We start from the raw sequence: 23049 nt of genomic DNA on the forward strand, positions 1-23049 counted from the left end.
CCCTAAATTGCATTAGTTAAGTCCATCGTTTGATTATTTCAGTAGATTATCTTCATTTGTGTGTATGTATATATTTTCAGGTCCATTTGCCAAAAAAGGAGCAAAATCAAGGCTTTGTGGAGTTTTGGCCATCAAAAGGCACAAGGCTGAATTTCTGGCAGCAGTGGATCCTGAACTTTGCTCACCATTTTGACCTTGAAAACTTGAGAACTGGACTTCCATCATAACATGACATATTTCGAGCTCTGAATCAGCTTTCCAAATCTTCAAGTGGTTCGTCATTCGGAGTTCGGAGCAGAGAGTTATGATCTTCTTATCATAGGTGCTCAGAACTGCCTGGCAGCAATGAATTTCTGCCTTGCTCTTCAATTTCAACCAACCAGACTTGAGAATTGGATCTCCACCAAAACATAAAGTTTTTAGAACTCTGAATTAGCTTTCCAAATATTCAAATGGTTCATCATTCGTAGTTCGGAACGCAAAGTTATGGCCATTTTACCAAAGTAGGTCCGGGCGGAGCAAGGCAAGAATGGAGCATTCTACTCCAATTTCAAGCGCTCGAGCCCTTATTTCGAGTGCTCGAAATTAGGGCAGAATTGCATCTGGAAATGGCCCATTTTCAGCCACTTGCATCTTGGGTTCCTCAATTCTAATTTCCCTCTTTAATGGTTGGTTGGAGATGTTGGTTGGTGGGGGTTTTTAGGGGCTTATCTCTAGAAGATAAGAGAGGGAGGCCACATATCTTATTAAGCTTCATTTTACAAGATTAGAGGAGAGAGAAGAGAGCAAGGAAGAGGGTGTTCTTGAGTGCTACAGTAGGAGCTCGAAAATGGAGATGGATTCTTCTTCTTCTTCTTCCATTTTTGTATCAATGGAGAGCTAAACCTCCATCCAGGGAGGTGATGAAGCTCCTCCCTTGTAAGCATGTGCTAGTGTAGATTTTATTTTGGGGAGAACAATGTATAGTTTTTGGTTATTTTATGATCTAGAGCATCATATTTGTTTTAATGAACTTTAATGTCTATACATGATTATTTTGAGTTATTCCTCTTGTCTTAGATGATTACTTCTCTTAATCATAATGCTTACACTTTCATAGTGACAATGGAAGTTAGATCATGAAATGGTTTTATTGACATGAAGTTGGAGAACTTAGATAGTCCATTGCTTAGGATCCCCATTTGATGGTCTATGCTTAATTCCTAATTTTATGTGCTTTCATCATTCCATTAAGGACTTGATAATCTTGGGCTTAGGGAGCATGTGAAGGCTACACCCTAGTTTAGGTGGCTTGAGTATGTGAACCTTTGATGGATTATTCTTGTTGTTGATTTAATGAACGTCTTGAAAATACTATAGCAACCAAGTGTTGCCATGTATCATGACCATCATTTGTGTTGTTTTTCCCCAATTTAATCTTAATCTAGCATGTGTATAGGGTTGGAGTGAATTCATCTCCCTAGTCTTTTCTACTTGTATCTCACTTCTTCAATTTCATTGCAATCTATTGTTTTATGCATTTTAATTTCTTAGTTTAGTGACAAACACACAAACCCTTTATAAACCCCTCATCACTCTAAAATGACTTTAGATACTTAGGTTACCTTAAGACTAGCGCAGTCCTAGTGGTTCGACTTACCCGTCCAATAGCCCTATTTTACAATGATTCGTGCTATTGCGAAGGTTGATGTTTAATTGACCAACCGATCACCCTCTGACCTGCATTACTTGACCACCATTGTAAGGATGCATTTTAGGGTATTTTGGGAATCTGGATTGACCCCTATGATGGTGTTGGACATAGGATGTGACGAGTTTGGCCTAATTGACCTCGGGTTCGGGAAAGGACCAGTGTAACGGTCCGGACCTACGGGTTCGGGTCGTTACACCAATAAACCTGGAAAAATCTCACAGGAAAACCATCAGGACCTGGTGCTTTATCAGCTCCCATACAAAAAATTGTATGCTTGACCTCCTCCCTTATAATAGGTGTGATACTCCTCGGATCCGAGACACGGGTTGATCAGGCCCAGGCCCAAACCCGAGGGAATATCAAACAATTAAAGTATTTTAAAGCGAACACAGATGACAAAATGAAATAATAAAGATAGAATAAAGCTGAAAGAAATGCTAATTATAAAACCCTCTATGTATAACTGAATAATAAAACTCCAATCCTCCAAAACTTCAAGGTTACAACTTGGGAAACCACTGGTGGACCCCTAACTAAAAGTTCAACTGAAATTAAAAACTAAAAATAGATAACGCTAGAAACATCGAGAGAAGTCCTACGTAATCAGCTGAATGTGAGACTGTCCTCAACAAGCACGATCAAGCTCTAAGGCTGGAATCGTCCTGTACCTGAAAAGAATAATAAAGGAGTGGGTCAGACTCACGAGTAAGTTCTAATCTAACTGCAATCCATACAGTGACTCGATACGCAGATACACTGTGGACACCTCACAATATCTATCTAGTCCATATATATAAATATATCCACACTAAGGGACATTCACTGGTCTATAATAGGGGTCTCAACCTGAATAGAAGGCAACATGTGAATACGCACCCAAAGGTGGGCATGAGTACCTAGACCTAACAGGGTACACCTCAACCTATTATAACCAGCTACGCATCCACCACATATACGCACCCTAACCAACGAGTCTGAGATTCAAGCTCAACTCGTGGTACCATAAACATATATATAAAGTCAGTCCAAATCCAGGGTATGTAGTTCAACTATTTATTAAACTGACATACAATAAACCAACTAGTTAGTCACTCAACTTATTCAGTTGATATGACTTAACTACCATCCGTTAATCCAGGAAGTCATCCAACTTGGTTATAGCTGATCTGACCTAGTCACAAATAGGATTCAATATCTTTCAATCCATTCCATTAATCCATTAGGTTAGGTTTATGCGTTTTGAGCTAAACCGTCCCTAGTGTGTCACCGTCCCATACCGGTACATACAATCCTCCATATCCATGTAAATTACAACATATATAAAAGTTCAATAATTTACAGACCCAAAACCACCATTCAAATAATTGCAGAAAAATATTTAAAGTTTCAGCAATTTAAATCCAAGCATTTAACCATATAGTTGCAGGAGACGATTTAATAAATCAACAATTAACATCCAGAGTCTGCATAGACCAAATTTAATATGTCAAGGACTCCATCATGCATGTGAATAGGTTAAATAATCCTATTATTATCTAATAAATTGCTAAAATAATTTCAAAAGATTGTTTAATGTTTTAGCAATTTAAATCCAAACATTAACCATATAGTTGCAGGAAACGATTTAATAATTCAGTAACTAGCCTCCCGAGCATGCATAGATCAAAATTAATAATTAAATGACCTTATCATGCATTTGAATATATTTTAAAACAAGTTTTATAAACACATTACATTCCATCAAATTGCTGAAATTTAATTCAACAATTAATTTATCTTCCATTTGTTAGCAACATAGGAAATGCCTTAATTTTTACACTGTTTGTCCTGACAATTTAGAATTAAACTTTAATCAATTTAAGGTCTTAATAACACCCAAATTCAGCCTTCTAATCTCTCTGTGGAACCCCAGAACCAACAGATTAAATCCCATGCTCCAATAGTAAAACACAGTACGTAGAAAAACTAAAAAAAATTAAAACAGAACGTAAAATGAAAAGGGAGCCTGCTCCAAAATTTGGGAGCAGGCTCCTTCAGCCTAGAGCCGGCTCTACTTGTGTGGGAACCGGCTCCCACTTCTATGGAGCCGGCTCTTACCTCTTTGAGAGCCTTCAGTCCCCTGTGCTTCGTTTCAGCTTCTCTGCTCCTTCTCGGCCTTATTCCTATCACTCTGTTAGTTTTTAAAACTAATCTTAGGTGTCATATTAATACCCAGTAGCATCCCAATGCCTTGATAACAACAATTAAAAACAATTACAGAGATTAAATTTGCTACCGAACTAACCCGCGTTAGGAACAAAACTGAAACTATAATTCTATTCCAACCTTTCTGTTCCTCTTCACAAACTGATCTTAGGAGTCTTATATCATCCCATTAACATCCCCAGGGTTCATTTACAGAAGATAAAAGCAAGAATCGTAACTAAAATCTCAACAGATTTTAACATGCTTTAATGAACAGAACTGGAAGCAACCATACACGAACTGTAAACAGATTTGAATTCAAGGTAAATAGATCATCAACAGAGCATATATTAAACATGTAAGTTTCAATTACTAATTAGTTAAACCCTAGAGACTATCTAGGTGCACAGAACACGAGCCAAAAGGGAAAGAGGAAGATAAGAACTTGCCTGTACAGTTTTATAAACAAAACCTTGTCGCCGTTGTTCTAAGCTTTCCGGCAACCACTGCAATAATGTCTAACCTCCTAATACTTCTGCCCTTTCCTTCTCATAGGTTTGGCCTTGAAACCTCAGTTGAGAACTCACAAACTTGCTCTATTCTCACAAAACCTCACTCTGTAACTCTCTGTATCTATGTTACGTGAGTAGGGTTCTTCCAACCCTTAATACAGATTATAACTATGTATGTATAGGCGTAAAAATCCTAAACCCTAATCCTTGTTTAATTAGAGACAGAGCCCTAATTCTAATCCTAGCCGGCCCATGAAACTATCTCTGTTACCACAGTGCGGCTTACCTATACGTGAATTGCAACGCAAAGTTAACTGTAACCTAAAACATAATTAAATTAAAATCCAATTAAATAATTAAAGACACTTAAACAATTAATTCCAATTAAATAACCCAATTAATCAATTAAAACACTTAAACAATTAAATCAAATAATAAATAAAAACAATTAAACAAAAAAAAAATCACCCAAAAATACAATAAAATAATAAATAAAATGCCGAGACTATTCTTTTAAAATTAGAGATATTGCAATAGGCCTCTCTAGATAACCTGCTTCCTTAAGGGTTAAAATATTCCTAATATACTCTGCAGAAGGATCACTATACTACCCTTATGATGAAACAAGATTAGTATAATATTGTAACAACATGTTCCTGATCCCAATATCATTGTAAATCATATTAGCATCATCATCCTTAAGCTTTGTAATATTATTGTTCACTCGACGGGCCTTAATCTTCTAATAAAAAAATTTTGAGCTCCTGTCTTGATCTTTAACCCAACTTATTCTAGCCTTCTGTGATAACAAAATCTCCTCATTAGATTGAGCAGTTTCATACCATCTTCTGGCATCAACCTCTTTTTGAATAAGATCTTCATTGGAAGGAAAATGAAATAATTCACTCTGGCATACCTCAAGTTCCTTTTTTACATTGATTAACTTCTCAAAAACTGAACCAAATTTTGTTTTATTCCATGTCTTAACAGCCTGTTTCACCCCTTTCAGCTTCTTAATAACCTTAGCAATTGGATCCCCAAACACAACAATTTGCCAAGTCTCAGCCACCACTTGTTTAACCATAGATTGAGCATTCCACAACTGTAAAAATCTAAAAGGTTTTGGACCAGAAGCAACCTGTAGAGGAATTTGAACACTGAGCCCCCAATGATCTGAAGCTAAAGGGGAAGTAAGTTCAATTTGAGAGGAAGGAAATAACTCACTCCAATCTTCATTCATCAAGCTTCTATCAAGCTGTAAATAAATTCTCCTTGAAAATTGTCTTTTATTACACCATGTATAAGTACCATTGAGGACATGGATATCAACGAGAGTCAAGAGATCAATTACATTATTGAAATCCTTCAAAACCCTTAGTGATAAATTCAACCCCCCCCCCCCCCCCCCCCACTCTTTTCATGATTGTATCGAACAATGCTCCAATCACACACAAGTAACCATGCCCCTATAATCCTAGTAGCCATATCCTCAAGACACCTCCACAAATCATGTCTATCTACTGCAATATTTTCACCATATACACAACTTACCCAAAAAACCTTATCAGATTCCTAACCTGAACTTTAAGTAAGATCACCTATGACTTAACCTCAATAATTTGGACATCAAACATCAAAGGATCCCACCCACACCAAATTCTTCATCCATCCACAACATTATAATTATTGTACAATTGCCAATTTGCTCTAATTCTGGTACTTATCATACTAAACTTTGCCCTTTGAACTCTGGTTTCGACCAAACACACCAGAGCCAAAGAGTACTTACTCAACCAGGAATGGACCTCAAGTTGCATCCATCTCCTGTTGAGCCCTCTAACATTCCACATACCTATCATAGGGTAATAGTTGTTGGTGGAACAGCTCTACTGGCCACCATACCTCTTGTTATTCTCAGAAGAATAATTTCATTCTCAGCTTTTTTCTTCCTAAGCTTCCTACACTGTTTCTTAGTTACAGAAGTACTTCCTTGGGGAGAGCCCTCCAGCATAGTTGATAATCCAATGGATAATTTATCACCCTTGACAGATGAAACACCTTCCATACTAGTCACTGGACTACTACACAATATTGAATCAGTGGACACCTGGAGCTCCGAACCCACAGCCACCGGACTTCCATTAACCCCTATATCAATCTTCAAATTATCATTATTCACAGGTGATTCAATAATTGTTGTTACATCATTTTTGGCATTCTGCACATCCATATCAGCAACAACCTTATTAATAATTGTTGCCGTACCCTTGAGCCTTTCTTTTATAACCTTCACACCCTCTTCACAGATCACCTTATTAACATGCACTATATCCACCAAATCTTGAATCTTCTGAACAACCACCTCAGCTTCTACCCCACTAACATCCACATTAGATTCTAGACCCTCATCAACTGGTATCATCTTTCCTTTTTGCTTTACAACCCATTTAGAGACAACCTTTTTCTTCTTAGCCTGCATAGGACAATTAGCTTCAGCATGTGTATAACCATTACATTTCCTACATAATTGTGGCTTCCAATTGTACTCAACTACAATCTCACATTCAGTATCATGAATATCCATATGAACCACTTCAGGCAGTTCATCATGTACATTAACCTCAACCATTACTTTAACAAAACCCTCACGCTCTCTAGCAATAGTGGCCTCATCAGGAAACAAAGGCTTAGAAAATTGTGAACAAACCCTAGCTATGGACATCTTCCCACGACAATGCATGGGTAAACTAATCAATCGAACCCAAATAGGAACCGATCCCAAAACTTCTTTCTCTAAGTTAACATTCTTCTCCCATCGTTTCAGAATCATAGGGCGACCTTGATAAGTATATATATGTTGTAGAATAGTTTGAACTGCCTCTGCATTTTCAAACCTCACCATAAAGAACCCTCTTGGCAATGAGACCAATTTAAGCACACCCACTAATTTCCATATTCGCTTCAAGAAATCATTAAAATGTGGAAAATATGGCCGTTTTCCCACCACATAGCCCACAATTGAATGTTTCCAACATTTTACCTCTTCCTCAACATCTTCATCCGAGATTTTAACCACCTTCGCCCCACGACACTTCGGTATATAAGGCAGTTTCTCCATCTTCTTCTGCACCTCAACTTCAAACAACTTCCTCCACGAAGGTGGAGAGTTCGGTTTTTGGTTTTGGTCCTGGACTGATGCATGAGGATTACCAGCCCCTACCAACATGAGAGAGGAGGAAGGATCCTCCCCCATGATTAACAATCACACCAGTCCACACCACCGGCCAATGCTGTCAGAATTGAAGCTGAAACCCTAAATTGCCCAAATTAGAGAAAAAAAGGGCAAAGCAGTAAAAAAATTCTGACGTGACTATTGAAAAATGCTAATGTGGCGAATTCGGAGAGCCTAAATTCGGAGAGCCCATTAGAGATGCGCTTACAAGCTATATTAACTCCAAACGCACTCTAAATGGTCAATGATTGAATACCAATGGTTGGTTATTAAAAACTAATAATTGCTACATATGTTTTTCAGTTTTTCTTCTTCTTCTTATTATTACTATTTTCTCCTAAGGTAACAATTGTTGCTTATGTTGTGTGGTTGAAGGGCAAAAAGTGCTTTTGATTTGAAAATAAAATATATTTTTAGTGGCCAAAGCTCAAATTTGGAGTTTTTTTTTTTTTTTTAACATATGTTCGGTAGCTGTAGTATTCATAAATAAGTGTTTGTTAACAAATTTGTGTAGCTTATTTATCTATTACTAGAGCTTGTTTGTATTACGAAAAACTTTTCTCCTTGACTCCTTGTATATCTTGAATTTTAGTTCAAATGTAACTTGAGGGGATAAATAAACCGAGTTCAAACTTCACAAGAAGCATTTAAGTCACAAACATTTATATTCAGATTCAACTCGAGCTAAAATAATTCTTTGATTATTAATGGAGTTGAACTTGAATAACTAGCTAGATTTTCGAAGTGCCTCGCAACCGTCTCTTTAATTGTTAATATTGAGATAATCTTCCTTTTTCTTTGACTTGCTGTTTGACTACAAATTACAAATTTTTTTTTTTTTTAATGTTAATTACAAAATTGGCGTTTTCAGATGTTAAAGTGTAAGAAAAAAAAAATAAAAAAAAATCAATGCATATGTCAAACTATTTTTATTATATCGGAATTCAGGTTTTAGTGGATTCAAATAACTATTTAAGAAGTAAAGATACACAATGTAATTAATAACTTGTGGCATTGATTATTTACCAAAAAAAATAAATTTGTGACATTAATTAATTGAACATAAATTTCATATGGCCAAAGGCACAAATTAAGGGGTACCCAGTTACCAACTTGCCCATTGAACTTGAATTAATGTAGAATCTGAAACTAAACCATTGAAAAATGATATGTTTGAATCTCCATGAATCATAATTAACTATACAAATTTTGCAATTATATATATTATATACACAAAAAAAAATATTGTTACATTGTCATTAATTATCAATCCTTTTGTAATATGGTTCCTTGAAGAAGATGACATAAATGATGCAACAAATTGCAACTATAAGAGCAGAAACTGCTTGGTCACTGAGCTACAAGTTCCTTCCACCGGGACGATCCACCACGTCCGGGACAGACTCATAGTTCTCTAAATCCACCATGTATGGATTCTCCAACTTCATCTTCATCTTCCTGACTCGCGGCCTCCTAAGCAAGCGACTAGCCACCTCTCATCATCACTTTGATATTGTGATCCGAATTTGGTACTAGGTCGTATTGCGACTCGCTTATGACCCATTGGATAAGCTTTGTGTAGGCCGTTTTTGCTTATAGGCCGTGGACCTTAATTAATACTCTCTTATAACCCGACATATAAGGGTGCTTAGAGTTTGGAGTATAACGATCAAGAGACACTAAAAATCGTATAGAAAAATAATGGAGAACTGACATTTATAATATTTGATTTTATATATAGTGAAAACTTTCACCAGATGTCCACCGTGAGCGTAAGTTTTGCTGAAGTATAAATCTTTATATTCTTTGCATATTTTTATTTATTTATTTTTTTTTCGTGTCGTGTTTCCTAATTGTAATTGTTGCTTAGCTTGCGGCTGCGTTGGTCATAACAATCACTCAACACATCATAAACTTCTTTTAGTTTCGTGAACTTGTCCTTTCAGTGGGAGTGAAGTTGTGTCCGGATGATATTCTTTTGATAACCTCCGGTAAGCGGCTTTAATCTCTTCCAAATCAGCTTCTGCAAATATTCCTAAGAACCTGATCATCATCAGTATCAACTAGTGTTATCAACTTATCACTAGCTGATCAATTCTTAAAAAGACTGATTATTTAAATGATATTGCCCACATACACACAAGCAAATCCTTAGGAAGACAACAAAAACTTGTATAATGACCTACTAGTGTAGACCCACCACAATCACCCCCTTACCCAAACACTGGCCACACTTTCGGTGGTTCTGATATAATTTGTAACAGTTCACTATATTAAGTCACGCTGAAGGCTGCTACAATTTATTATTTTTTTATTTTATTTTATTTTATTTTTTTTGTGAAGAAAATTGTAGGTTCTGTTTGATTCCATGAAAAATTAATTGGTTGTTAATTTGGGCAGAACTTGGAAAACTAGTTTAGAAATAGCATCCATCAACAAAGCAAACACAGCCAAATCATAACAAGTGAAGAAAATAGTGCTAGCAATTCAAGCTATCTATAAATGCATAACCATATATAGAACTAAGAGTACTCCCAGGTAGTGAGACTCAGATGAATTGTTAAGCAAGTCAGAGAACTTTTCACCCAAAGTCCTGGTCGTCCTCTTCTGCTTTAAGCTGTTTTTTTTTTTTTTTTTGAAAGGTAATGCCTATTCCTGGTATAATCAATAGATATAATAAAATCCGGTGATCAAAGAGAAGCACGATCCCGATGTCAGCCGATCAATACATCAGATGGTGGCATCTGGTGGTTGCGGCAGTGGACAGAGCCAAGGGAGAACTTCCCACTCAGCAAGAAGATCGGTGAGTTCATCATTGCCTGGAAGTGTGGAGAGCTTTTCAAAAACAGAGGATTGGATTTTTCCTCATCCCATTGTTCTGTAACGAAGAAAGATTCTTGCATTCCGTTCACTCTAAATACCATAGACTGCGGATGAGAGAACAACTTTGCAAATTAAACTCAATCGTGTGTTTCTCCTCTGGTGGAAGCTACCCCAAGCAACAAAAAGGTCCCAATCCGATCTTTGTTGTGTGTCAAATCGATACATGTTCTGAATTGCACTCCAGATGGAGGAGACGTATGAGCAAGAGAAGAACAAGTGAGTGGTTATCTGGGAATTCACCACACAACACAAGCGTAAGCTGTTCTTGTGTTAACTTCGTACTACTACTTCATCCAATCCAACCTTCGTCCTCGTTCTCACAATGAATTCTTGTACCAACTCCGGCTTTTTCCTACTAGGTTTTCCTGATAAGGTTTTAGTAAGACTGCAATACCATTTCCAGACACAAGGATATTGTGCTCTTTTCCCTTCGCAATGGATTTTTCCCACCGAGTTTTTCCAAACCCAAATAAGCCAGAAAACCCAGCACACAAATTTAACAGGGAAATGAGCTACCAATTTGCAGAGCAGTGAAACAACTCTTTCAAGGGATTTTTTATTTAAAGGCTCTAAATCTTTTCCATAAATGAACATAATTTAAGCAATAAAGACCCTAAAAACCCTTGAAAGTCTAAACTGTTATATGTCATGTCCTTCAAACCAACTTTTAATTACAATCACATAACATCATATCAAACTTTCCTGATCATCAAGTGAAACCCATCTCAAATACATTTAAATCTCAAGAATTCATGAATTGGAGATTACTCATATTGATAAACCAGAAAGCTCCGAGTTGTCAAAGAAACAACAGAATCAGAGTATTTTCTATCCCACAATATCAATTGTCACTAAAGCCCACTTTAGTTTCTATTACACAATGAAACAAACTTGCAGATAGAAATTGAAGAATCACATAAACCTAATCAATTTTATTTAAAAAATTAGAGAGAAAATAGAGCCAAAAAAAATCAGAACCATCACAAGTTGATTCAACTCATAGAAATATTATACACGTACTGACATACATACATAAGCATATAAAGAAAACCAGATTGTTCTGTTACCTTGCCAGAATGAAAGGCTCGTGAAATATACGTTGAAAATAATTATGTATAAGAACAATTAGCAATTCAAGAACTATCTGTCAATCGGTGCTTCCACGGTCATCTGCTAATCCCAGACTTTTTGTAGTGGGGATTTGTTTTTAACTGTCCAAAGAAAAATAACATAAAATAAAAAAAATAAAGAAACATTTAGAGAAATAAAAAATAGCATTTTCTTTGTTCATGTGAAAGATAACATTACTATTGCTTAAAGAAACCCATGTGATAGAGGAGTAATCCAACATCAAATACAATAAATAAATAAAATAAAGCAATATCAAATATTTAAAAACGATGCCTTATGGTTGACATATATAAAGCAAATATTGGTAACTGAAAGTATAGTATCCTAGATAAACAATACCCTACCAAATATATAAGAGACGATTATCATATGGCTAATAAAAGCTGAAAAGAAAATTAGATTAAAAAAAATGAAAAAAGAGAATATTTTGTGTAAAAAGATGATGTTTAAAGCCTTAATGTCCCCCCACACATGAAAAGGTTACAAAAGAAAAGCAATACTATAATTGATTTGTCCAAATCCTTATGAATGCAGCGAAACCGACAAATCTAGCTGATCCCAAGTAAAATGAACATTACAGTTAGGAAAAGAAGAAGAAGAAGAAGAAAGACTAGGAAATATCACCTAGATGAAGGTAAAGTAACATAAAGCACATGTCCAAGAGAATAATTACCATTGAGTGATTAAATGATTATAACCAATATCAATTCGCTACATATCACGATTATACCCAATAATTATTGATGCCGCCTTACTAAGAGGAGACGGTCAAATCGCCTTTACAACAATATTGAAATGAAATAAAAGAACAATGCAAGAGAAAGGAGAATTGCAAAGCAAACTTTATTTGCTATAAAAATATAATATCTTCAACTCATCCTCAAACCCTAGCAATTACAAGGTTTTATATGTAGTTTCTTCCTCCCCAATCCTAGCCTTATGCTAGCTAACTGCCCAATATAAATTAAAATCAAAATAGGAAAGCTGTTGAAAATCAGAAAACTACACAAAATAAGGAAAAATTCAAAATATGGAAAGTTTCTGAAAGACACAAATTCCACTTGTAGAAAATTAGAAATTTGCCTGCATCAGTCCCCCCGGGTTGGAAAGAACTCGCCCTCGAGTTTGGAGCGATTTTCCACGATCAATAAAAAATCTAAGCATGGCTTTCCATCCATTCTTTCTTCTTTTCCATGCTCGAATCAAATACGTTAATCTTCTAATACTAACAAAGAATACAATTGCATAAGATTTTCTTTGAAACTGAATAGATTCACAAAACTTGGTGGAACACATATTTGGAACTAGAAATTTAATCAACTTTAACTTTTGTTCCAACAATCACCTAGCAATTGTAGTGCGCACCAAGAATTCATCCCAAATCATGTCATTAAAGTAAAATCCATATTTATTTATCTCCATGAATCCAAAAGCTTCATGATCAGCCATGTATCCGTCATTTTGAGATCCTCTTTAAGATAGTTGTCCTTATAAATCTCGAATTTAAAATTTGCCAGCCAACGACGGTCAGTTTGCTCATCGGATTATCTATGGAGACACGGAACATCGAGCGGATTTTCCGCGATAGTGTTGGTGTTTGACACATCATCATCCACCGGAATATTGTCATCAACAGGCACAACACATTGACCCAATAGTTGAGTCGACAACTCAACCTGTCTCCACAAAAACTCTTTTCTCGCCTTCGTGTTGCTTGGGTAAGGGTTTAGCCAGATTTCGCATCCTACAATTTCCTCCTCTCGGTTGTTGTTGTGGAGGCATGATTGAGCAGTCGAGAAGACGAAACCAAAGCTCTAACACCAAACTGATGCCACATTACCAAAAGAGGAGACGATCAAATCGCCTTCACAGCAATATTGAAACGAAATAAAAGAATTGTTGTACAATATTATATAAGTTGTCACACGTGTACAGTTAGTATTGTTTGAGTTGTCACCTACCCCTCATTACCATATATAGAATTACCATGTATAGGGTTTCCTTGTTCTCCACTCACCTACTCCCGTAGCTTCTCCTAAATAAACACCATTGTATTATTGTATTACTAACTCAATAACATATACGTTTTCATATATTCTCTTTCTCTCACTTTATTTCAACATGTTATCAGAGCGGAAATCGATCCCTCTTAATTTTTTTTTTTTTTTTTTAAGTCTTATTCAGACTCCGATCTTGATTCCATCTTAGCTTTCTCTCAAGCTCTTCTCGGCGATCTCTCCTCAGTGATCTCATTTCTCGTCTCAGCAATCGCTCTTAGATCCCTCCTCGGCTTTCTCTTCGATAATTTCTCTCGGGTTCATCTCGACTAGATCTTGGTTCTCTTATCTCGGCTCCCTCTCGCTACTATATCTCATTTGTTTAGCAGCTCTTGTGATGGATACTAAGGAATCCCATCTTCTTGGGTCAATCACCAACACTAAACTGGTAAAGCGTGAGCGTGCAAATCAGCCCTCCCCCACCACTACTATCGTTACTTTAGGTAATACATGTCTCTATGCTTCATCTTTTACACCTTGGATCATTGATTCAGGGGCATCCGATCACATGACAGGTAACCCATCTTTTATGTCTGATATTTCTCATGTTTTCTCACCATCGGTTGTTAGTATAGCGAATGGTGCCAAATCACCTGTTCATGGAATTGGTACCTTCCGCACTTCGGGTCTCACTTTTTCATCGGTTTTATATATCCCTCAATTTTCATTCAATTTATTGTCAGTTCGCAAAATCATATCAGATTTAAATTGCTTCGTTACTTTTTCTCCTTCCCGTTGTGTCTTTCAGGATCTTAAGACGAAAAAGACGAATGGTGGGGGGTTTGAGAAGGATGGTCTTTACTACTTCCAGCCAACTACTGCTCTGACAGCTCTACATTCCACCTCCTCTTCAGCTTGCCAGTGGCATTACCGCCTTGGACATCCCTCTTCAAATAGTCTTCGAGCCTTGGTCCCTTCTTTAGTTGGTTTTTTCTAAGTTTAATTGTACTACTTGCGAACTTAGTAAACATCGTCGGGTTACTTTTAAATATCGTTTTGATAAAAGTTTAAAACCTTTTAAGTTAGTACAATCGGATGTTTGGGGACCAGCTCGTACTACTGGTTTATTTAGTGCTCGTTATTTTGTGTTATTTATTGATGATTATTTACGTTTAACTTGGGTTTATATTCTTAAAGATAGATCTCAAGTATTCTTTGTTTTTCAATCCTTTTATGCTGAAATTCAAAATCCTTTTGATGCAAAATTACTTGTTCTTAGAACTGACAATGCCCTTGAATATAAACTAAAAGTTTTTCAAAATTTTCTTGAGTCGAGGGGCATTATCCATCAAACATCTTGTGTTGATATCCCTCAACAAAATGAAGTTGCTAAACGGAAGAATGGCCCACTCCTAGCTATCGCTGGTGCCTTAATAATTCAAATGCATGTTCCAAAACATTTTTGGGCAGATGCAGTTCTGGTTACTGCTCATCTTTTAAACTGCATGCCTTCTAGTGTCCTTCAAGGAAAATCACCCTTCCAAATAATGTTTTCTGACAAAAATCCTTTTTCCATTCCTGGGTGTGTCCGTTTTGTTCATAATCTAAGCCCGGGACGAGACAAACTAGATCCTCGTGCTCACAAATGTATTTTCTTAGGTTATTCTCGTACTCAAAAGGGATATAAATGCTACATTCTAACTCTTCGAAAACAATTTGTGTGTGCAGATGTCACTTTCTTTGAGGATGTTCCTTATTATTCTCAGGAAGGCAGACGTCTGGAGGACTCTGCTCTTCAAGAGTCTGTTCTTCCAACTCCAGTTTTTGATTCTGACATCCCACCAGCTCTTTGTGTCTATGCTCGTCGCAGGAAAAGAGTAGTTAATCATGTTCCAACGACTGAAGTAGTAAACCCAGCTTTGCCACTTCCACCAGTTGTGTCAACGCCTGGAGATTCCTCCATCTCTCCGGACTTTGATCTTAATCAACCTATTGCTATTCGGAAAGGTAAACGGTTTTGTACCAATCACCCTATCTCTAATTTTGTATCGTATAATAAATTATCCTCCTCCTTTCAAGCTTTTTCTTTGTCATTATCCTCTATTGCTCTTCCTAAGTCCTAAAGGGAGGCACTTTCTCATCCAGGGTGGAGGAAAGCTATGGAAGAATAAATAAATGCTTTAAAATTGTTCCTAAGCTTGTTGATACTCAGGTTGTTGGTTGTCGTTGGGTTTTTACTGTTAAACAGAAGCCTAATGGTACCGTTGAACGTCTCAAAGCTCGACTTGTTGCTAAAGCCTATACTAAGATTTGTGGCCATGATTTTATTGAGACGTTCTCTCTTGTGGCCAAACTGAATTCTGTTCGTATGATAATCTCTCTTGCAGCTAATCTAGACTGGCCACTTCATCAACTTGATGTTAAAAATGCCTTTCTGCATGGTGACCTTAATGAGAAAGTCTATATGACTTAGCCACCTGGGTTTGAGTATAAGGGGGAGTGTGTGTGTCATCTCAAGAAGTCTATCTATGGCCTCAAACGGTCCCCTTGTGCATGGTTTGATAAGTTTAGTAAAGCAGTGGTGGCTCAGGGTATGGCTAGAAGCCAAGTTGACCACTCTTTCTTTTTTAAGAAAACGAAACGTGGTATTGTGATTCTTGTAGTGTATATAGATGATATTGTTATCACCGGCAGTGTGAAAGATGGGATACAAGTTCTAATCCATCACTTGAGTTCTAGCTTCCTTACTAAGGATTTGGGCAAACTTCGGTATTTTCTAGGAATTGAGGTGGCTCGGTCGAAGCAAGGCATTAGTCTTTCTCAGCAGAAGTATACTTTAAATCTCTTACAGGATACTGGATATCTTGGTTTGAAACCCGTAGCTACACCCATGGAGACTAATGTAAAACTTAAGGTGGATGATGGTGACCCACTCGATGATCCAAAGATGTATCGAAGACTTATAGGTAAACTTATTTATCTCACAATCACTCGTCCAGACATCTCCTATGCAGTCAGTGTTGTGAGAAAGTTCATAACTAGTCCTCGGGTACCTCACATAGAGGCAGTTGTATGCATCTTGAAGTATCTCAATGGTGCTCCAGGACGTGGTCTGCTTTATCGATCTTCTGGACATCTTCGGATTGAGGGATATACAGATGCAGATTGGGCTGGTTCTCCTTCTGATCGACGGTCCACCACGGGTTACTGCACCTTTATATGAGGAAATCTAATAACTTGGAGGAGCAAGAAACAGTCAGTTGTGATCCGTTCCAGTGTTGAAGCAGAGTATCGTGCCATGGCACACACTGCCTGTGAACTTAATTGGTTGAAAACTCTTTTACACGAACTTGGAATTTCAGTCCAGTACCCAATTCCTCTTCATTGTGACAATCTGGCAGCTATTCATATTGCTAGCAATCCAGTCTACCATGAGAAGACTAAACACATTGAAGTAGATTGCCATTTCATTCGATCTAAAGTTGACTTGAATGAGATTGTTACACCTTTTGTTCCTTCTGGTAGACAAGCTGGCAGACATCTTCACTAAGGCGCTTCCCAAGAACTCTATTGATTCCATATGTAGCAAGCTGGGAGTTATTGACATTTACTCTCCAGCTTGAGGGGGAGTGTTGTACAGTATTGTATGAGTTGTCACACGTGTACAGTTAGTATTGTTTGAGTTTTCACCTACCCCTCATTACCATATATAGAATTACCATGTATAGGGTTTTTTTGTTCTCCACTCACCTACTCCTGTAGCTTCTCCTATATAAACACCATTGTATTATTGTATTACTAACTCAATAACATATACGTTTTCATATATTCTCTTTCTCTCACTCTCTTTCAACAAGAATGATGCAAGAGAAAGGAGGATTGCAAAGCAAACTTTATTTGCTGTAAAAATATAATATCTTCAACTCATCCCCAAACCCTAGCAATTACAAGGCTTTATATAGAGTTTCTTCCTCCCCAATCCTAGCCTTATATTAGCTAACTACCCAATATAAATTAAAATCAAAATAAGAAAGCTGTTGAAAATCATAAAACTACACAAAATAAGGAAAATTTCAAAATATGGAAATTTCTTGAAAAACACAAATAGCACTTGCAGAAAATTAGAAATTTGCCTGCATCACTTACTATATTTGAACTACTAGATCAAGGATAAGAAACCAGTAACACACATCCATTACAATTTGCATTACATAGAACAGAGCATTACATATAACAGAGCTACATGTAGAAAGAGTTCTGTATATATTCAACTCTTGTTAAACAATATCAGCTCATATACATGATGACAAGATTGAGTAGCAAAGTCTTAAAAGTTAAAACACCAAACAAAGGAAACTGAAAGAAAAAGCTGCATTTTGTAAATTAGCTGTTAAAGTTCTTCCATTCGGATCATCATCTCCCCCATCTTTATTGAACTAATCAAGTCAAAGAAGTTACAACATTAGAAATGCAATAGAGATATTTAATCAAGTTACATTTTCTTTTCTTTTGAAGTTTCTGATTCTATTTGTTTTCTCCTAATTCCACTCGTGTGAAACGAATGCATTATCATACACGATGTACTTCACTTCAGACGGTTATGTAATGTGCCCACTTTATAAAGTTAATTGGAAACTTTGCATTTCATATTTAGAATGAGAAAAGAAAAACTAGTATTCCATTTATACTATTGATATATATATATATATATCGCATTCCCCACTTCTCAGGCATACCAATTATATATATATATGAACATAAACGTACCGTCTACATATTTTTGTCTAGTGTTGAAAATGAAAATCAGTCCTTCACAACCTTAATTCACATCTTCGCAGCCGATAACTCGACTAGAGAAAGAATGTATTGCGCAATCTCAGCAGAGGCATTGGGCTTTGCAGCCATGAGAGCCCTCTCAGACATCTCTGCCATTAGAATCTCATTCCCTGCAAAAACACATGATGGAAAAATTAGAAGGAATGTCATTGTTGCAGAGGCAAAATTGGATGCATATTGTTTCCTGTGACTGTTCAAAAAATAGATATATATAAAATAAAAAATAAAAAAACCTACCGAAGTACCAACCATAAAAATACAGAATGAAAACAAGATATGAGTCACATGCATAAGCCGCACATGTGTCACCTCTCTTTTGGAAGGGGGAATGACGTAGAGAGTTGATAAATTTAGAGTAAAATATTTATTTTATTTCTATTATTTTGTTCATGTTTAAGTTTAGGCTTATTTTTGTATTTTCATATTTTAAGGTTTCATTAAGCAAATTCATTAAGGTTTGCTTATGATTTTGTCTATAAGTAATTCTTATGTAATAAGGTTTCATAATCTTTTTGATGATTATTAAGATTGTGGATACATTGAGTTCTTCCCCATAATCCTTCTTCTTTCCTAATCTTCTCATTTCTTCTTCTTCTTCTCTCTCTCTCTTCTCGAACTGCATCAATACACATTCTTTCAGAATGATTCATAAGATTGCCAAATCTCTCTCTTCTGGAACTCCATCAATACAAATTCTTTTAGAATGATTCATAAGAATGCCAAGTATATCTCTTCCTAGTCATGAGAACGGGTGTCCGATCATGTGCATACTCAGGCTATGTTTGGGAGCATAAAATTGGTGCCTTGGAACTTTGACTAAATTTTCTCCAATTCCTATTCCAAGGTGCCAATTCCATAACTCCAAATACAATGTTAATCTCAATAAAATAGTAATTGATCTATCAGTAGGTTTGTACACTCGCTAAAAACATGTGCTCACCGTGGGAATCTTAGGAGCCAACGATAAATGAGTTTTCTATTTATGGGGTTTGCCGGCTCTAGGATGTGGGATAAATTCCTTTCCGATTACTTATTTGGGTTTGCCTTTGGGTGCTTCGGCCAAGAGGGTGGATGTTTGGGGTTCAGTGATTCAGCGTTTCGAGAATCGATTGGCCGAATGGAAGAAGCAATATCTTTCGAAGGGTGGGAAAGTCACTTTTATAAAGAGCACCTTGTCTAGTCTCCCAACATTTTTCCTATCCCTCTTTCAGATCCCGTGCACTGTTGTTGATAGATTGGAGAATCTCCAACGGAATTTTTTTTGGGGTGGAAGGGGTGAGGATTTCAATTATCATCTTGTCAGGTGGGAACATGTTTGCAGGCCGTTTCAAATGGGCGGTCTTGGTCTTACGAGAATGATCCCCTTTTATAGGGCGCCTCTTGGGAAGTGGTTAATTGAGATTTGGTAGTGAGAGACATCACTTATGGAGGAGGATTATAGCGTATCGCTTTGGGAAGGAGAGAGGAGGATGATCTTCAAGGCCGGTTAGATCTGTTGTTGGTGTGGGAGTGTGGAAATTTATTCGCAAGGGTTGGGACGAGCTGTCTAAGCATATGAGGTTCAAAGTTCGGGAGGGCAGGGATGTTCGGTTCTAAGAGTATTATTGGTGGGGGGTTTTCCCTTTGTCTAGGTTGTTTCCGAGACTTTTTAGGATTGCTGCGGATAGACATGATATGGTAGCAGATTGTTATCGGCTTAATAGCAGAAGGCTAACGTGGGATGTGCATTTTCGGTGTTCTTTCCAGGATTGGGAACTTGAGGATGTCCTTGGCCTTTTGGATCTTTTGTATAGACAGGATGTGGATGGTAGAGGGTCTGACTCCTTGGTTTGGATGCCTTCTCCTCAGGGGAGGTTTGATGTCCGTTCTTTATTCCTTTGCCTCGCTGGTTTTCATGGCTCTAGTTTCCCGTGGAAGACTGTTCCTCTCAAGGTGGCACTTTTTATTTGAACTACGGCTTTAGGTAAGATTCTGACTCTGGACAATTTGAGAAAGAAAAGACAGATTACAGTCAAGTGGTGTTGTATGTATAAACATGATGGAGAGTCTATGGATCACCTTCACTTGCATTATCCTATGGCTTAGAGTCCTATTTTTGGTCTTTTTGGCATCCATTGGGTTATGCCTCAGTCTTCAAGGGATTTGATTAACATTTGGAGGGGCCATAGGGTGGGGGACTATGCTCGTGTCTGTTGGAGGGTGACCCCCCTTTATGTTTGGTGGAGCATCTGGAAAGAGCAAAACAAAAGATCTTTTGATGGGGAGGAAACCTCCATTGGGGCGCTGAAATTTGCTATTATTAGTTCTATTTTTAGTTAGGTGATGGGGAGAAATTGTATATCTTTAAATGAGATTGTGGACTTTTTGGGTTCTTTGGGTTTGGGTCCATAGGGCTTTTTGTTTGGTTTCTTGTATCTCTCTTGGGATGCATTCCCCTTTTGAACGCTTTCTAATACATTTTATTTATCAACATATATATATATATATATATATATATATATATATGGGGTTTGCATTTATCCTTTCCAGTATGCTCAAATGACAAAGAAACCTATTCTCTACATCATTATTTATGTCCAAAAGCTTGAGCCCATATCAGGTTCTAGAGATGGTTAGCAGATTTAATTTTACCAATTTGGTCCACCAACCTAATTTATTACATTTTAACCAATTTTGTTAGACTCAATGGTCACATGTTCCTATAGAACTCTATTATCCCAGTAATCTATGATTTGAACTGCTACTCCCAAAAGGAAGATTGTGTTCTAGGATTAGAAATAGATATCTTCAAAGAAGATGGGGAGAAAATGAAAGAAGAGAACGAGGTGTACATTTCTTGGTCTTCACTTATTTATGCAAGGGAAGCCTTAAAAGTAATTTTACAGGACAGTCCCAGGGGATGCAAGATACGGAAACTTAAGATAAAAAAGAGCAATGACGAGACACTTACTCATTATGCCTTTTCATTTGATAGTATTAAGTTATTCAGTAGTTAGTTTGAGATAATATCATATGATGCATTTTTTTTTTTTTGGTGTCATTTATTAATGAGTGTGTTTTATTTTAGACTTTGCCATTGGATTAGTGCCTCCCGTGGACCTTGGACTGCCGGGCTTCGACTCTCTGCATCTACTAATCTAACATCTAACACTTATTGCCTTGAAAAAAGAAAAAAAAAATTATATAATTGAATTTACAATTTTAGTGGGCAATTTTTTTAGGGCTAGGGTTTCTGCACGCATTGTAGCCATTGCTAGGGTTTCTCCTATGTGATCTAGGCTACTATAGCGTGATGGAAGAGTGAGTCTCACCATGGAGGAGGGTCAGACCTCCTCCCAACAACTGCCAAAAGGGTCTAATGGCCGAAAAACCTCTCCACCATGCACTGGATGGATGAGTTTGTTTCAGGGTGCAACTGAAAACTCTTTTGTGAATCTTTCATTTACAGAAGAGAGTCATCATGTGGATACGATTAAGGTGACTGATGATGATGTTGCAGAGGACGTTGAGTATTTGAAGAATTCGGTACTTGGGTATGTGCTAGGGAAGAGGCCTTTCTTTCCCTTTCTCGAAAATTTCATCAAGAGGTGGAACTTGGATGCAAAAGTGGTGTCGTTTCACGATGGTTTCTTTTTGGTGTGATTTCAGACTGAGGTAGATGGTAAGCTCCATCCTCTTTTCTGTAGATTAACAAAAGATGGATGCTTGTCAAGAATAATGATGCAGCAGGCTACAGAAATCCTTGGCCTACCTGCTTTCCAGCAAAGAGAAGCCCAAGAAACATGAGAATAATGAGTTCAACAAGGTACCAGGCCTTCCATAGAATTTTGTCTCGAGCACAAGAAATGGGAGTGTGAAACAGAAATTGCTCAAGAGGAAGCAGATCTGCAGAAGTGAAGCAGTCAAGATTCCATTCCCCATTGACAATCAAATATCTAAGAGTAGCATCTCTAGATAAAGTAATGGACCTCAGAGCTCTAAGAGAAAATTGATTCCTTAACAGAGTTCCATTATACGAAGAATCAAGAAAGAATTTAATTTTGCCCCATTACATATCTGATAGGAAATATTTTGCAGCATATGATCTCTAACACTCAAAAAATTCCTCCAGATAACAGAATGAGTTGCAAATGGAGCAGCCAACCAGCATGTGGGATGAGGAATGTACATGTTATTGAACCAAGCGACCCACAACCTATCCTTGCTTTGAATAAAATCCCTAACCAGAGAGCAGCAAGCAGCAGATTGAATGTCATCCAATCTACTTATACAACCACCTTCTTTCTTAGATTTAGTCACCCGAGACCAGCTAAGTTGATGGATTTAGTGGTTGCTTTGATTTATTCAGTGGACCTATGCCTAACTAATCATTAATTAATGACTAGGGAACATATATTCTTACTATGGCATTCATGCATGTCTTGCACTAGTTTTATTATAATTTGATTAAGTTTGATCACAGAAATCCAGATCTGGTAGTTTGTTGAAAAATGTTTTATTATAAATATTTATTAAATATATTGTTGACCTAAGGTTTCTAACCAAGGGTAAATGAGCATTTTCAAGATAACAAACCATTGA

At 37.0% G+C, this 23049-nt stretch overlaps 2 protein-coding genes and 1 pseudogene across 5 annotated transcripts in view; 1 reads left to right on the forward strand and 2 right to left on the reverse strand.

Moving 5' to 3' along the window:
• Positions 1-8874: 8874 nt before the first annotated feature.
• LOC132280944 (NAD(P)H-quinone oxidoreductase subunit T, chloroplastic-like) lies at positions 8875-11269 on the reverse strand (annotated as a pseudogene).
• A 191-nt stretch (positions 11270-11460) lies between these two features.
• Positions 11461-23049, reverse strand: part of LOC132283054 (uncharacterized) — a 33167-nt gene continuing 21578 nt past the window's right edge. Inside the window, exons 5-6 of one of the 4 annotated variants that reach the window (XR_009471930.1) lie at positions 18400-18578; positions 11461-11715 (exon numbers count right to left, since the gene is read on the reverse strand). Coding sequence is in view for 2 of the 4 variants with exons in the window: in XM_059784934.1 (XP_059640917.1) it covers positions 18457-18578 (122 nt within the window). In the remaining 2 variants the exon portion in view is untranslated. Of the gene's footprint in view, positions 11716-17892; positions 18069-18396; positions 18579-23049 lie in introns of those variants that run through there. The other 3 variants (XM_059784934.1, XR_009471931.1, XM_059784933.1) reach the window with 3 other exon arrangements.
• Positions 16226-16855, forward strand: LOC132280945 (uncharacterized mitochondrial protein AtMg00810-like). Its single transcript, XM_059782692.1, has one exon. The coding sequence runs from the start codon at positions 16226-16228 to the stop codon at positions 16853-16855; it is 630 nt and encodes a 209-aa protein (XP_059638675.1).

Source organism: Cornus florida, unplaced genomic scaffold, assembly GCF_030987335.1.
Source record: "Cornus florida cultivar Cherokee Brave unplaced genomic scaffold, ASM3098733v1 CherokeeBrave_3.0.0_Hap2_Chr11, whole genome shotgun sequence".
In the NCBI taxonomy this organism is placed as follows: Eukaryota; Viridiplantae; Streptophyta; class Magnoliopsida; order Cornales; family Cornaceae; genus Cornus; species Cornus florida.

What these genes read in the sequence shown, in the direction of transcription:
- LOC132280945 (XM_059782692.1), top strand. Translation starts at nt 16,226, where the DNA reads ATGGCTAGAAGCCAAGTTGACCACTCTTTCTTTTTTAAGAAAACGAAA.